A 17,404-nucleotide genomic window follows, 5' to 3' on the forward strand; every position below is an offset into this window, starting at 1 on the left:
TGTCCAACATATATCCTAGATATTTGAATTTGGTAATAAGCTACTTAAACGGTGTAGTAAGTATAGCCTTTGTTTTGTTGATATTTAGCTTCAGTTCATTAGTTTTTAAATATGTAGCAATATTATTTAATGCTTTATTAATTTTTTGAATAGCTTTATCTATATCTTTAGCACTAATCGATACTAGGGCATTATCCGCAAAATAATGTTCATAATCACATTCATTACATTTGCTGATATCATTAATGTCGATTAAGAATCGCAATGGCCCTAGAATACTTCCCTGCGGAACCCCATGGTCTACGCTTATTGCTGTTGAAGCAAACTTATTAATTTTGGTTACCTGCTTCCTTCCTGATCCAATTAAGAATTTTTCCTTTTATGCCATATTTTTTTAATTTTTCAAGTAACATTTCACGATTAATAGTTTCAAATGCAGTTTCAGAACTAAAAATACTACTATAACGTACATGCCTTTACTCATTTTATCTTTCCAATCTGTAACCATAAGCTGAAGTGCGGATTCATATGAATGACTGGATCTAAAACCAGATTGGTTTGTTTAGAGTGTTTTTTTATTAAAATATTCCAACAGTCGTTGACATACTACTGATTCTAACAGTTTTTCAGCACAAGGTAAAGTGTTGATTTTAATTGAGGAAAGATCACATGAAAAGAGCACAAACATTATATGTAAAAATATGAAGAAATATCAAAAATTTAGTACATATGTTTAATGATCTTATTAATAATAATTTTAGGCACACAAAACAATGCATAAAGGTGTAGCATGCCCGATGTTTCCTAATGAAATTTTCAATGGTGGTATCACAAATGGTGCTAAATGGTACGTTGTTACTGGTGGAATGCAAGACTGGAATTATCTTGTTGCTGGCTGTATGGAATTGACTCTAGAAATTGGATGTTACAAGTACCCTATGGCCAAGGATCTACCAGAATATTGGCTAGATAACAAAGAGGCATTAATAACTTATATGGAACAGGTAAATATTGTTTGAAACATTTGTAATTTTACATACTTTTATTTCAGAAAGCTTCATATCCGTATGAAACTCTACTGATTAGTGTGATTTAATAATTTTAGGTTCATAAAGGAGTGTCAGGCTACATTACAAGCACCATAGGTCACCCCATAAAAGATGCTGAAATTCTCGTAGAAGGTATAAAACATTCAGTCAAATCTGCAAAACACGGAGACTACTGGAGAATACTTTTGCCAGGACAGTATAACCTCACTGTTGCCGCCCGAGGATATGAGAGTTATACTTCAGCAATCGTAAGATTTATTTGGTTATTATTCTTAGAGTAAAAGTGATAACTGTGTTAAAAGGTCATTTTCCGGATTTGTTGGCAGTGCTCTGTAGGTTATTATGTCCTACGTTTCGTCAACTACTGCGGTAAACATACAAGGTGATGAAGCAACGAACGAAGTATTCTGGTTATCCTCAAAGAAGGTACCATAGACTTAGTTTGCGTCTTCGTTGGTGGTGGGCATGGCTTCATTCCCATTGGGTGAATTGAATGACCTGATACGAGAGTACAGGTAGCCAGATTTCATTAATGTTACTTTTCTCTTCCTTTCGGTTGACTTTATTTCTGTGTTTCTGAATTTATATGACCTTCCTATGAAGTCTTAGATAGCAGCTCTCAGTTCTATCAAGGACTTGGGTCTCTTTAAACGAGATAAGGTGGGTACCTTCTCTAAGTACACATTCCACTACTTCTGATTTGTTGGTATGCCTCAGAGAAAATATCTCTTGTGTTTCCAAAGTAGATGGATCCACTGTTAGAAGGGATCAGGCAAACCTAAACACCTTCTGGGGTTTTTAGCTGACCGTAGACTCTCTCTGATGGTTTTCGTTGACTTGAATATCAATTCCACATTGTGTTTCTCTAGAGAACTCTCCCGATTTAGATGGTAATATTATTCATATATGACAGGAAAACATTTCCATTAATCGGCCTATTTGGAATTGGATTTGGTATTCTCTTTTTTTGATCGAGTTCGGATTTGTAAGAAATTTTGATGAAACAATTTCAACCGAAAGGAAGATAAAAATGACTCGTAACAGGCCATTCAATTCAATAATTCAACAACCATTGGAATAAAACCGGAGGAGTGAACCAATTCTGTAGTATCTCTTTGAGGTGCCCAGAACACTTCGTCCGTTGCTTCATTGCCTTTGATAATATCAATGTAGGCGAAACGTCAGACATAAAAACCTGCAAACCACGGCCAAGGAATCGAAACACAGCTTTGACATAGTATACAAAGGGTTTTATAGGTCAAGTCCGTTTCCAATGGATGTATTGGTTACAACTCTTATACAACTTGTATATTTACATACAAGTATAGGCGTACCTCCCGAGCGCCACCAAAATGAAAAAGTCTCAATTAGAGTATACGCTAATATATAAAAATTTGACAATGAAACTGATAACTGGGCGTCCATCCGAAATTTTGCCATATAAAAGATAGGGAACCTCTGAGCTGCCATTTAAGGTAAAACAATTCGGCTTTATAGAAACGTATTGCAGATACCTGAGTAAAATCATCCGGAACCTGTACAACGTCTTCCATTTGGAAGATTCGGCGCAAGTAGCTTCCTATTTAATAAAAATGTTGAAATAATTTCTTGTGGGTGGTACGACTACCGATAACCGGTTTCGGACTATTAGCTCCTCGTACACAAAGCCAGACTGTCCCTATGGACATGTCGAAGGATTTGTGGTAAAACTTGGGGTTTAGGTTCCAAACAAATCCATAACAGAGATATCAACCTGCCTAGGAACCTATGCGACTGTATTTCAAGCGGAATTTCACGCTATTGAATTGTGTGCGGAGAGACTGGAAGAATCCAACCTCATTGGAAGCTCTTGGCTCCTACCGAGCAGCGTCTAAATTGGTAGCAGATTGCCAAAAATGACTCTTCTCGATAGAAAGACTTAACAGATTGTCTCTGGTCTGGATTCCTGGCCATACTGGCCTGGAAGGCAATGAGGCTGTTGACTCCCTTGCAAAGTAGGGCTGCAAGCAAATACATTGGACCAGAACATGTTATTGGCATCGCTTTAGACTTTGCCAAACAAATATTGAACATCTAGATGGCAAGAAGATTTATGGACTTCTGGCAGAATCTTCCAGGATTGACTCACTCTAAGCGTTTATTCATCCTTCGAAGCTTGATACCAAGCAGTTGTTGGACTACAGTAGGGATGAACTACGATGTCTAATAAGCCTTCTTATAGGTCACTGTCATTTGAATCGTCATATGCAGAGATTCGGACTGTCGGAAGACAGTGTGTGTCTCCTCTATTTGGAAAATGATGAAACAGCAGAGCACATACTTTATGCCTGCCCCACTGGGGACCGAATCAGGTTTTTAGAGTTAGGCAGAGCCATACTCTTACCATCTGACCTGAAAGTCCACTCACCATACAAATTAATCGGCTTCGTTAAAAAAAAATCTGTTTAAAACCTGTTTTTCCGTTAGTCAGCTGTCGCCTCCATACGAACGACAACTCTCAGAAGTTGAGAAACTTGTGCGAGCTAAGGACTAACGATCTTACCTTTTAACGTGATTCCTAACACGGGTTTATTTCCTAAGCTGGGTTTATTTGGTCGAGTATGAGCCACAATAAATCCTAGCAGGTTGCGATGTAGGGTCGAATAAATTTACTCACCTTGGACCTAACTTAACCTAACTAGCTCCTCGTCAGTACCTCGTCAAACGGAGTGAACCGTCTGAATATAGAAAGTTACTTGCGATGAATTATCATCTCATCTTGATAGCTGAATTACATCAGGCTTATTCGTTTCCCCAACATGAGGGAAAAATTCCAAGAACTCTCTGTTGTCGGGGGAAGTATAATCTTGAAACGGATCATTTGAGACGTAACTCCTATGGAGAAGCATAATTTTTCAAGTCTATACGTCGAGTTGATACAGATCCTCTGAAATTTACCTCACTACTCATTTCCTTCTTCCCTGAAAACTTCCGTTGTCATTCCACTACTTAAAGGTGGTGATTTAGATTATCCCTCCAATTTACGTCCTATTTCCTTAATACCGACTTTAGCAAAAATTATTGAGAAATTAGTCAAAGTACGTTTAGATGAATTCTTAAAACTGCACTGTATTATAAACAAAAACCAGTTTGGGTTTCAAGATGAAAAAGATACAAATGATGCTATCTTGTCTTTTTTATATGAAATTTACTCTGAATTGAATGCTGGTGAAGTAGCCGCCGCAATTTTTTGCGTTAATCATAAAATTTTATTAAAAAAACTTCATAAATATGAATGTAGAGGTGTAACGAACACTTGGTTCGAATCGTACCTTTCAGGTCGGAGTCAAATGGTGAGGACAACGGAACTCTCGGAGAACAGGGTGATTGAATCTGGTGTACCACAGGGTTCTGTGTTAGGCCCTATTCTGTTTCTGCTATATATGAATGACATATCTATGATTAACATATCTGGTAGTTTCACTCTATTCGCCGATGATACTACAATATTGTGGAAAGAAAAAAAAACTCAATGGAGCTAAATAAAATAATATCATCCGATTTGAAGAAGGTGAAGAGCTGGTGCAATGCAAATTTACTCTCTCTAAATGCATCCAAAACGAGTATAATATCATTCAAATGTTCGCTTGATGACATTTCAATAGACGCTGACGTATTACAAAATAAATTAAGCACAAAGTTTCTCGGTGTATTCATTGATAATAGGCTGAAATTTGATGAGCACCTTAAACAACTGAAGAGTAAGATCTCCTCAGGATGTTATGCAGTTAGAGTGGTTTCAAATGAGTTGGGTTTCCTCCATGTCGCAAAGACCGTTTACCATGCACTTATTGAATCTCGATTATGTTATGGAATATCTTTTTGGGGAGCATGCAACTCATCCCTTCTCTCTTCTGTATTGATATCAAAGAAGATGTATCTGTAAAGTTAAACCCAGAGAATCGTGCAGGAATTTGTTCACTGCCAATAAAATGTTAACAGTCATCGCACTTTTTATCTTAGAGACAGTTTGCCTTATTTATAAACATAAATCAAAGTTCAACTTTGCTTCTACTCCATATGCTACTCGCAATAGCAATTATACCTTTAGACTTCCCATCCCAACTTCGAATTTAATCAAGGATATATATATTAGTAATATATTAGCAATATATTACTAATATTTTTACTACTATTGTACTATCACTTTATACATGATGGTATTTTATCTATACATTTTTAGAACTTTTTTTTATATTTACATTTATTCATTTTTGGAACTTTTTTATATCTACATTTATACTTTTTTAGTACTTTTTTTATATCAACATTGTATTTCTTGGACTTTGTCAATAAGATGCAAATCATCGGACAATAAAGTATATTTTGATTTGATTTGATTTACTCCAGAAACGCAATGGTGATCCGTCCAAATTTCACTTTTTATTCTAATAGAAGGTCAAGTGGTGAAATCCTTCTATTTATCCTTATAGAATGATAACTTCTTTCTTCCAAACAGAAATGTGTGTACTGTGAAATTCGTACTTGAAATTCAAACTAATCCCTTTGAATTTTCTGTAACATCAAAATAATTTCTGATTGGTTGACGTCAGGAATCTACATTTGGCGTACAGTTTTATAAATACCTTTTTTGGTGTAGACAAGTAATACAACACAGCACCAATCAATATTTGTGAACCATTGTTTCTCTAAGCAGTCTCTTCAAATACAAACATAACACTTTCCAACACATCTATGCATGTAGTGCAACACCAACAAAGAATTACAGAATCTTACTCAGCGTGACAACCTGATGGGACTTTATAAAGAGTTATTTTTGCACCTAAGGAAACTATTTGAAGGTGGTTTATATCATAGACTGAACCATTTTTTTTATAAACAGTTTGTATGTAATACCTCATTAACCTATTGCCACAGTAAATAATTGAACTTTTTTTAATACGTTTAGAGTATTTTCACACGATATATTTTGATGTAATATCTCTTTTCAGATCATTCCAGATTCAGGTTATCTACAGTACAATGTAACACTGATGAAAGATGATCCTTTACATTGGGCCAGTGCCTACGATTTTGGTATAGGCGAGAATCAGTACAAGCCAAAGTACCATACCACCCAAGAAATCTCTTTTATTTTGTCGGACATGGAAAATAAATACCCCGGTGCTGCATCCTTTGAAGGTGGAGATAACTATGTTTCAATGACCATCCATTCTTTGAAAATATCTGATAAGGTAAAAAATTTAGTACTTTCGTAAATTTATATTTGTGATGATTCGTAAATAATTATTACAAAAAAACAATTGGTAGGTAATTCAAAGGTAAAATTTTCAAATATTTTGAATTTTATTCAGGTATTTCATAAATAGAATATTATATATGAACTATAGTCTTCTTAATCAATTTCTCGGCATATCTCTGTTAATCATAAATTTAACTATCGAAATAACAGGCGTATTTTTGATATACCAGATCGAAGAAGATGACGAGAAAAAATTCCACATAGCGATAATTGGAAACCTCTTTGCAACTCAACCCATCGGGAGAGAAATCAGTATTTATCTTGCCCGTCATCTTCTGGAGGGATTTCGAATTGGAGATTTCAAGGTGAGAATAAGATCTACTTTCTTCGTTCTTGTGTTCTTGATTTAAAAATTAGAATATTCTATAACTATTTGTTGCCCGCAGCTTCGCCCCCGTAGAATTTGCTTTGTCAGATCAAGTTTCGTGACAGACCATTTTAAACAAATAGTTACGATATTTTTTCATTAACCCAAAACTTCAGATTTCCAACTTCAAAACTGAAGAAATTCAATACAATCTTTAAACCCCTATTTTCCCCCCTGGGGTGGAAATTCCTGATTCCCTTTCTTGGTGCTTATTTGCATATTTAAAGATTCTAGGTTTAGTAGCTTTGGCTGTATGTTAATATAAGAGTGTCAGTCAATCAATAGGTACAATATTGAATAGCATCAGCAAAAAAAACTAAAAGGATTAGAATGAAATACATTGGCAATTCTACTAATCTTACTTCTACATACATTAAAAATGGGTAAATTTTGTGAGGATGGATGAATGTAATGTATGTATTTACGTTTTTTTTTACCTTTTCACGCCTGAACAGGTCAACGGATTTAAATGTAAGTTGGTATATAGATAGATCATGACCTGTAATAACACATAGGGTAGGTTCCCACGATAACGCGGGTAAAACAGCGGGTAGCAGCTAGCATTGTATAAGTGGGAACCTATTGATTGACTAACTCTTGTATTAACGTACAACCGAAGTTACTGAATCTATAATCTTCAAATTTGCAGGTAGGTTATTTGTATAGCGTAAATAAGCATCAAGAAAGGGAATCAGGAATTTTCACCCCCAAAAGACGGAAAAATAGGGGTTCAAAGATTGTATTGAATTTCGTCAGTTTTGAAATTGGAAACCTGAAGATTTGGGTTAATAAAAAAATATTGTTTTGTTTAGTGTATTTGTTTAAAATGGTCTGGCACGAAACTTAATATAACAAATCAAATTCTACGCGGGCGAAACCACGGGCAGGCAACAGGTAGTAATTTGTATTTTTACTTTAAAAATACAGTAACTAAAAAAATATGCCAACTGCAGTAAGTAATGGATAACGTCGATAATCGAATTATGTTACCTAATTTGCAAAACTTACACAACCGTCAACGACGTCTGCCCGCGTTCGGGTTGCGTTCTCGGCGTTGGCGCTTTGTTGCTTAGACTGCCCCTCTACCCCCGTCCATCGTTTTCTGTGGTCTTACAGTAGACGCGACGTGTAATGGCTTACTGCGTTGCGTCAAGTTAATCTTATCGTGGTAACTTTTAAACGATTTGTGTAAATTACTTAAACTAAAAGACATACTATATTAAATACTTGAAACGACAATTGTATCAATTTTTATAAGAATTTGTGAAATATTCTAAAATGTGCATTGTAAAAAAGTTGTCAAAATAATCCTAACCATCTACGTTGTTCACGATATTTCATAACATGTTCAAATTACCAGCCCCAGAATGAAAAGTTCAGAAAATTCAGGTCAGGTGGTTGCCATTTAATAGGACCATTGGTTCCTATCCATCGTCCTGGCTTAGTTGTATTGAGGAAATCTCTGCAAATAGTTCTGCGACTTTGAGGAGCTCTATCATGATGGAAAAACTGATATTTTCTCAGAATATTCAAAAGCAAATTTTCCAAATATAATTTCTCGTCAAAGATATTTCAAAAAAGTAGGGACCTATAATCTTGCTGTCTAGCACATCAAGCCAAGAATTAACTCAAAATTTCTCTTGGAAATTTGTAGTTTTATATAGGAAGTTTTTTTTGTAGCCAGTGATAATGAATATTTCTGTTAACCCATCAGTTATTTGTGAATCTACTCTCATCATACCATAGAATTTTATAACAGATTTCATTACCATCACGATGTTGTCTGAGTAGCTTTCTACAGTTTATTTTTCCATCGTAGTCTGTTTAACGCAAAGGGAGGATTTTTCTGACTCAGTAAGGACTAAATTTATTGGGATGATGGATGAATTGGGCGTCAACTCCCATGGGGATTCTTTATGGTTTGAAACGTATTAGAAAAGTCAAAAAGCTCGAAAAGTAGGTTTGTCAAACCATCACAGTAGAGTCCTATTGTGAGGAAATCGACGAAATGTACCGAAAATTGCGTCAACAGCAGCCGGCACTGATAATCAGACAACGCCCGTCCGCACGTTTCACAAATCACTGTTTGAAAATTGAACGATTGAGCGTCGAAGTTCTGCTTCACCCACCATACCCTCCAGACCTCTCGCCAACCGACTACTACATTTTCAAGTACTTTAATAACTTTCTCACCGGTAGAACCTTCGCCAATCAGGCGACTTCGTCGATTCCATCGAATCCCGATTACCAAATTTTTATTCTGACGCCATTAATCGACATGTGTTACGTTAGCAAAAGAGCACTGATTCAAATGGCAGTTATTTCGATTAAATTGAATAAGGATTCACTGAGATATCGCAGTTTGAAGTAGACTCATAAAAACGGGCGAAACTTTTGAAACAACCTAATACAGTTATTGAAAATCAATAACAGATGAAGACATTAAGAGTGACGGCTCGTGCATTGTAGAACAGAGGAGGCTTAAGTCGTATAGACTATATACACATAGAAAAGCCCGCCGGAGGCGCGAAAATTTTTATGTTGTTGCATGCTCTGCTTAATACTAAAGTTAGGGCATGGGCATGAAAATGCCAATTTTAATTTGTAAACCACATATACGAATTGAAAAATTTAACAAATCGTCAGCTGTGCTCCCAGATGAAACATCTTGAAAACCCATAAAACGTTCTACCACATTACCATCTTTGACATATCTATAAACGATTGAAAGTTGTGATGTACAGGTAATATCGGTAGTTTCATCAATTTCCCATGCCAAAAAAGAAACACTTTCAATCTCCTTGCTTATATTTTCCTTAATAATGTATGCCACACTGTCTGTAATAAGCTCATTTTGGATGGTTTTTGAGGTGCCCGATTAAAAACGTGCCAAATTGTGAATCATATTTGCCCCATAACACGAGGTAAATTTTTTAAATCGGAGTATCATATTTTAGACCTCGTTTGGTTTTCGGTTTGTACGGAAAATAAAACACAGGGCCAACGAAAAAGTTTTTCTCGTTTAATGGAGCCGGTTAACCAATCGCATTTATCGTACCAACTAATATTAAATCCACGATTTTGTCGATTATCTGACGATTTAATTGAAATAAAATTTGGTTGAGGCCTTCCCAGAGTTTTAATAATGTAAAATTTATTATCATAAGATAAAGACTTAAAATTATTTGTCAGCAACCAATCGACTATATCGTCAGATTATTTAATTTCGTCCAAAATATTACCAAAAAGCACTGCTATAATATAATACTGTCTGTCTTATACACAAATAACAAATATTATCAAGAAACACTAAAACGATTTACCGGAATATTTTTTAGTCCCGGTCCGTCACGGTATCCCGTCCGTACACTAACGGAGATCAAGCCTCCTCTGACGCTATAATTTCTGCAACTGAAATTACAAATCGGGACGTATGTCTGGTTGGATCGATCTCGTGGAGCCTGTGTTTTTTAAAGCGGTCGGAGGCTTGGCTCCTTTGCAACGTATAGCATTTATTATTTCGGGTTGATAGTTTATTCGTTATTCGTTCATGGGCGGTGCGTTTGAGTTTTGTTGATGCAGGATACAGTGTGGTACATACTACGTAGTGAGTGATATTATGTATTTATATTAAAAATTATGGTAAAGTAATGATACCCAAGCATTTTTAGAAAAAAAATAATCATAATTATTTGTCAATATCTTTTAATTTATTGCGATGAATAGCCTCAAATTTTATGGGGAGGCTAAGCCTCCCTCGCCTCCTCTGACAAGCCGCCGCTGGACATTAATAATATATGTTATATTGTACTTATGATGCACTGTTTGGAACCTTTGGTGTAGTAATGAATATTACCAGAGTTTTTTCCCAACACCAAATCGGTGTTGGGAAAACACCGATGAAGATGATCACTTGGTAATCGAAACACGTGTCGAGGTGTCAAAAATAACGATTTGGTGTTGGAAAAAACTCCAGTAATATTCATATGTTATATCGCTTTTTTCTAATATAACATATATTATGATCATATACAAAGGTCTGTAAACATAAATATCAGCATTTAAATATTATATGAATAACAAAATTTGTTTCAAATTCATTAATACTATTCGCATCTTTTATACGGTTAGGTAATATTTCATTATATTCTCTCAAGATCTTATGGTTTCATTGCAGCAGTTAAATTGTTTTTTTGGTGAGTGAATTAATTGTCCCGTATTTTCTCTTGTTTGATGATTATGAATCTGAGATTTTTAATAAAGTATTCTGGCAAAAAATAACATAGTAACGAGTCTGTCATGAACCTAACATTTGTATTTTAGGTTCACTTTGTCCAGTGAAGCACTTATTCTCAAAAAATTCATCAGATCAGTTCATAACATTGTATTTCCTCAAATTATGATATTATTGTTTCTTAAAATTATTTTTCTTTAGGTTATGAAAATTTTAACAAACACCGTTATCCACATCATCCCAGTCATAGACAAGGCTTTTGAGCAAATATGGGGAGACTATAATAAAGAAGTTCTCGGTAATATTAAACCTGATAAGTTTTTGTGCAACAACATCACAGCCGACTTTAAGCAGGTTGGCGAACAAATTCTCAATGCTGGAGGAAGAATCAGCGGTCATCAAGATCCCAAATCAGTTGCGAATGCCTTTAAACACATGCTTCTTGAAGAAAAGTTTGACTTGATGCTGAATATTGAAGGAGGTGGCAGTGGAATATTGTGAGTTCTAGTCCGATTTGTTGTTGTAATGTTGATTTATTCTTCCAATATTTAAATATTTTAAATAATCAATTTTAGGTATCCAACTACTAAAGATTCAATTGAAATTTACAAGAAGATAGCAGATAACTATAAAATGGCACTGAAAATTCCCAGAAGTTGTTCAGAATCCAACAAAGGTACTGACTCACTACTTACGGACTACCTCTACCATGAGTATTACACACCAGTGATTACATCAAAGGTCAGTTGTTGCGAATATCCCGCTATTGAGAACATTCCATATATTTGGAGGGATGTTTTGGATCCAATCATGACTGTACTTTCTAGTACACTAACTGGTGAGTCTTATAATTTTTTATTTAGAAATTTCATGTATTGAATTGTGTGATTGCGATGTGATTTCCATCAAATAAATCCATTGGTTTTTATAGTTCCAAAAAAATCAATGAATTTTGTGGAAGCCCATTAGTTTGTGCCAAATAATATCTTGGTCGTCTAATTCTTTTAAGTGTTTAATTTACTCAATTCATATCCAACTCTTTGGATAATATATGTCAAGTTGATGTAATCTATACATATTTCAGCAAGGCATTCGATAAAGTTTCCCATCAACAATTATTATTGAAGTTAGATGCATATGGTATTTCCTCAAATATACAAAATCTACTAAGATCGTATTTGAATCATCGAAGTCTATATGTCGAGTATGATGGTGAAAAATCGGATGTATTTTTAGCACCGCTGGGGGGGTTCCCCAAGGATCTTATTTGGGACCGCTGTTATTTTTACTTTTTATAGGTGACATATGTGCTTCTATACAATCAACAAAGCTAATCTTTGCTGATGATTTAAAGCTTTTCAGAGAAATACGGGATTCGTCTGATTGTATGTTGCTTCAGTGGGATTTGAATTCACTCCAAAAGTGGTGTTGTGAGAATAAACTTTTTCTAAATGTTGGAAAGTGTAACATTATGACTTATGCTCGTATATTAAATCCATACCAGTTCAATTATACAATTGAAAATATCAACTTACCAAGAGTTAATGATACTCTCGACTAGGGAATCTTATTTGACAATAAACTTACATTTAATGTGCACCTTGAAAATATTGTTTAGAGAGCTTCTAAATCGCTGGGATTTGTTATGAGAAACTGCAAAGAGTTTAGATCATTTGAATGTATTCGTTCAGTTTACTATAGTTTGTTACATAGTAAACAATTTACATTGATGCCTTGGAAGGTGTTCAGAAGAAATTCCTCAAGTTTGCATATTATAAGAAACATGGAAACTATCCGGTTACAAATTATGAATACACTTGCCTTGTGACTGAATTTAATTTTGTAACATTGAGAAAAAGACGAGAAATTGCAGATCTTATTTTCATCTATAAACTGGTCAATGGTCCCATTGACTCACCAACTCTACTGTCCCAAATTAATTTTAATGTACCTTGATATACGTCCAGATCAAATATCACATTCCTCATTAATGTACCTAATTCTCAGCACCTTTTCTACAGCCCGTTAACCTCTATGTTCCGAACTGTCAATAAATACTCTATAGATTCATTTTTTTCTACCCTGAATCAATTTAGAAATAGTTTGTATAGATTATTTCCTAGGTGAATATCAAAATGTTCACTTATACTTACATTTATCTAGAAATAGTTACCTGCTCTATTATTGTATACTCCTTTTATTGGGTCATGGCCCATTGGATGTAAATAAATAAATAGGGACTTTCCTAAGAAAATTATGCAGGATAAAAAAGCATATTAACTATTGATGAAATATATAGAAGAATAAATAACAACAGCAAATATGTAAATAGCCCTAATCAATAGGCCTTTTCATCACAATTTTTTTTTGTGCGTATGCATCAGTATCAGCCATCTTTTTGTAAACAACCATGTTAAAGAGCCCGCAACTTATGTTTTAAAAATTATAATATAAATTGAAGTTTATTCGTTGTAAAAAAAGTGAAAAAAAAGTAATAAGTCAAAATAATCAGAAAAAATTTTTATACTCCATTATAATTATGTTATCTGTACGAAAAGGAACAACAAAACGGTGTTGTTATGGAGTATGTAAAAGTGATACACGATACAAATCATTCAAAACCAACACATACTATTTTATAAATTTTCCAAAGCCTTGTCTCAAATATCGCAAAAAAAATAATCAAATCATCAAGTAAATTACATATTAAAGCATGTGCAAAATGTGAATTATGGGTGAAAAAATGTGGTAGGAGTGACCGAGTCTTCAAATCTATTGATGATGTTACCAAACCAAGGATACTTATATTTGCTCACTACATTTCATTGGAGAAAGTGGTCCAGCTGAACAAAACCCTGATCCTTTAAGCTATCAGAAATTTCAACATACGTACATTATGTATTCTATTTTTGACTGTAAATTTCATATATATTATATTAAATATTTCCCTCTGATAAAAATTACTAAACATATTCAATTCAGTATTTACATATTTGTCTAATTAATAATGTCATATGTACAGCTTCAAAATATTAATGGCTTGATTTATTTATTAGTTCCATAAGTAATACTCTTGTCAACTGAAATATATTTTCAATTACATCAAATAAATTGACATTATTAATAAGAATAAAACTGTAAATACTATTTTTTTATATGTTTTTAGATAGTAAACAAATGCTGATACCTAACCTCTCAATCAGCTCACTTTTTTCCTTTTTGCGGACGCCCATGGCGTTTTAATCACCTTTCTAATTATTCACAATTATGAGCCTCAACTGAATTATTAACAAGTGAAGCACCATCAATGGTTTTTACCAATAATTTATTTATTTGTAGAGATAATATTCCTTGCCCAGCCATTGTTGATTAAAACAGTACGAATGTTTTGAATTACCGCCATTTCAATATGACAGCTACGCTTGCGCTCGTCTTATGATGAAAAGGCCTATCTAAACACTAAGGTTGCTGTAAATTGTTTTTTGCGTGAAAATACGGACTTTCAACATTTTTTACGATACATTCTTGAAAAAGGTATACTTCCACCTTCATATCACATTTCACGATTCACTTCCAATTATTGGTTTCGTCTCAAAAGTTATATCCGTTACGAGGTCATGTGTTTTTGTAGCTCCATACTTCAATAAATATTTCTACTGTGTCGTTCTACATATTATTCAATATACAATTTTGTACTCTATACATTGTTCATTTTCTCCAAATTTCAACTTTTTGCCTCTTTTATTAAAATGTCGTTAAGCGATTTTCGGCCAATTTTGCTCTACGAATTCAAATTCAACCAAAGCGCTGCCGAAACAGACCTAAAAATTAACCAAGCATTTGGCATTGATGAAGTTATTGAACGCAATATTCGACGTTGATTTGCGAAATTTCGTTCCAGAGATTTTAGCCTTGAAGGTGAGTCCTGAAGTGGTCGATCTACAGTAATCCACGACGATGATTTGAGGACCCTGATGGAGACTGACCCATCACAAACTGTCCGTGGGATAGCGGATAAACCGAGCGTCAGCTCCCATCCGGTTTTTGATGGAAAGGTTGAGAAGCTCGAAAAGTAGGTGCCCAACGATTTGAAAGATCGACAGAAATTGTTGTTTCGAAGTCCGTTCTTCTTTACTTTCAGTTGATTTAAAACATTTAAACAAATGTGAATATATGTGTAAAGATAAATCTGTGCTCAATCTCCTTCTCTTTTTATCTTTACTAGCTTGCAGTACAACTGACCCACCTTATATACCCAAGTGTATAAAAAATGGTGAATAAATACTATTATTTGGGCAACCAGAAAAACGTGGATCCTCTACGACAACAGGTGACGTTCTGGACAGTGGTTCGACACCAATGAGCCATCCAGGCACTTTCGAAAAGTGAAAACTCACCAAAAAAAGACCATGGTTACTGTATAGTGGTCAGCGGCTTGTGTGATTCACTATAACTTTCTGGCAATTGCAGAAGAGGTCCGATCCTGCTTCACGACAACGCCCGCCTGCACGTTTCACAAGTCACTATCCGAAAATTAAATGAATTGAGCGTTGAAGTTCTGCCTCACCCAGCATACTCCGCAGACCTCTTGCCAACCGACTACCATCTTTTCAAGCACTTCGATAACTCTCTCACCGGCAGAACCTTCGCCAATCAGCCCCAGGCAAAACGGCCTTAGTCAACTTCGTCGAATCCCGAGCACACAATGTTATGTCAATGGACCTGATCGACTTGTGTCATGGTGGCAAAAGTGTATTGATTCAAATGGCCCCAATTTTTGTTAAATTGCAGTACTCACTGAGATAATACCGTTTGAAGTAGACTCATAAAAACTGACAAAACTGTTGAATCAACCTAATATGGAATTATCCACGTATCTTCTCTTCTAAATATGATATAGACTTTAATGATACCAAATTTCAGTACATCCTCAACTTCATGCAAGCAACTGAATCTCAACAGTACAACTCGATAACGAATATTAATCATCGCAAACTGGATCTAGTTATAACCAACTGTAACGATTGTATGTCTTTTGTTAACATAGACGTTCATCATCCTGCAGTTTCTATTTCGTTGAACTGTCGTACTCCTCATATCAATGACTTTGCTATTAATACAACAGATGCTATTAACAGATGCTATTAAGCAATTTAATTTTCGCAACGCAAACTTTCCAGCTATGTATGAACTGATCAGAACAACCGAATTGTGTGACGTTTCAGAATGTACAGACATCGACTCGGCATGTGATTTATTATATCAAAAATTACATAGCATCTTCTTTTAAACAGTTCCACTGAGAACAGTGAAAACACGTAAATTTCCCCCATGGTTCGACGCAGATGTTATCAGCCATATAAAGAAAAAGGAATTAGCATATAAAAAGTATAAGAAATATAAAACAGTATTTTTTCAAAATCAATTCTCGAATCTGAGAAAAACTGTCAAAACTAAAATAAAAGCAGCATATAGTCAATTTACAAACTTAGCTGAAAATAATATTTTATCTGACAGCTCCACTTTCTGGTCTTTCATACTAAGTAAAAAAGGTCATTCGCGTATACCGGCTATAATGAAACTTGACGATGAGGTATTTGATAAGCCTAGGGATATTATCAATGGATTCGCCAAGTACTTCAGAAGTGAATACTTGGTTTCGGACGAGAATATGCTTCGTGGAAATTCTCATTATTCTGATTTAGATACATTGAACATCCCTGCCTTCTCTAGAATCGATATTATTACTGTTTCAAAAAAATTAACAAAATAAACTCACCGCAGGTATTGACAATGTTCCTAGTCTTGTGATAAAGGAGTGTATCGACGCTCTCTCTATACCTCTAATAGGCATATTCAACTTAATTTCATCAACTTGTGCCTTCCCTGAGCAGTGGAAAACGGCTCGAATTTGTCCAATATTAAAAAAGGCTACTTTAGCGATATCACGAACTACAGGGCAATTTCAATTTTATGTAACTTTTCTAAACTCTTCGAGATATGTGTGCAAAATGTTATGTATTCCCATATTCAAAAAGTTATTTCTCCTACTCAGCATGGTTTCGTACAACAAAGATCATGTATGACAAATCTTGCATGTTTAAATCAATATCTCTGTACGTACCTGGATAAGCAAACACAAGTCGATGTTGTTTATTTAGACTTCCAAAAAGCCTTCCATCAAATAGACCATTATGTTCTCCTCAGCAAATTGACAAAATATTGGGACTCTCTAACCAACTGCTTACTCTAATTGAATTATATCTAGTTAACAGAAAACAATTCGTCGAATATGAATCTTTCAAATCGGCCCAGTACGTAGATACATCTGGGGTACCACAAGGTTCTAATCTAGAATCTCAACTGAACGTATCCAAATGTAAAATAATATAATTTACAACAAAAAAGCGAATTTTAATGTACGATTATTCAATCAACAAAACTATAATCAA

The 17,404-nt window shown here is 34.7% G+C and overlaps 1 protein-coding gene across 1 annotated transcript in view; it reads left to right on the forward strand.

Annotated features, from left to right (window-relative positions):
* The window catches only part of svr (Carboxypeptidase D svr), a 60,938-nt gene that overhangs the window by 24,984 nt on the left and 18,550 nt on the right, over nucleotides 1-17,404 (forward strand). Inside the window, exons 11-16 of the mRNA XM_074183440.1 lie at nucleotides 762-1,004; nucleotides 1,106-1,297; nucleotides 6,041-6,283; nucleotides 6,522-6,656; nucleotides 11,154-11,449; nucleotides 11,528-11,790. Of these exons, the coding sequence (XP_074039541.1) occupies nucleotides 762-1,004; nucleotides 1,106-1,297; nucleotides 6,041-6,283; nucleotides 6,522-6,656; nucleotides 11,154-11,449; nucleotides 11,528-11,790 (1,372 nt within the window). The remainder of the gene's footprint in view (nucleotides 1-761; nucleotides 1,005-1,105; nucleotides 1,298-6,040; nucleotides 6,284-6,521; nucleotides 6,657-11,153; nucleotides 11,450-11,527; nucleotides 11,791-17,404) is intronic.

Source organism: Leptinotarsa decemlineata, unplaced genomic scaffold, assembly GCF_025532065.1.
Source record: "Leptinotarsa decemlineata unplaced genomic scaffold, Ldec_3_MD MMD2_tig00026340_RagTag_RagTag, whole genome shotgun sequence".
NCBI lineage: Eukaryota > Metazoa > Arthropoda > Insecta > Coleoptera > Chrysomelidae > Leptinotarsa > Leptinotarsa decemlineata.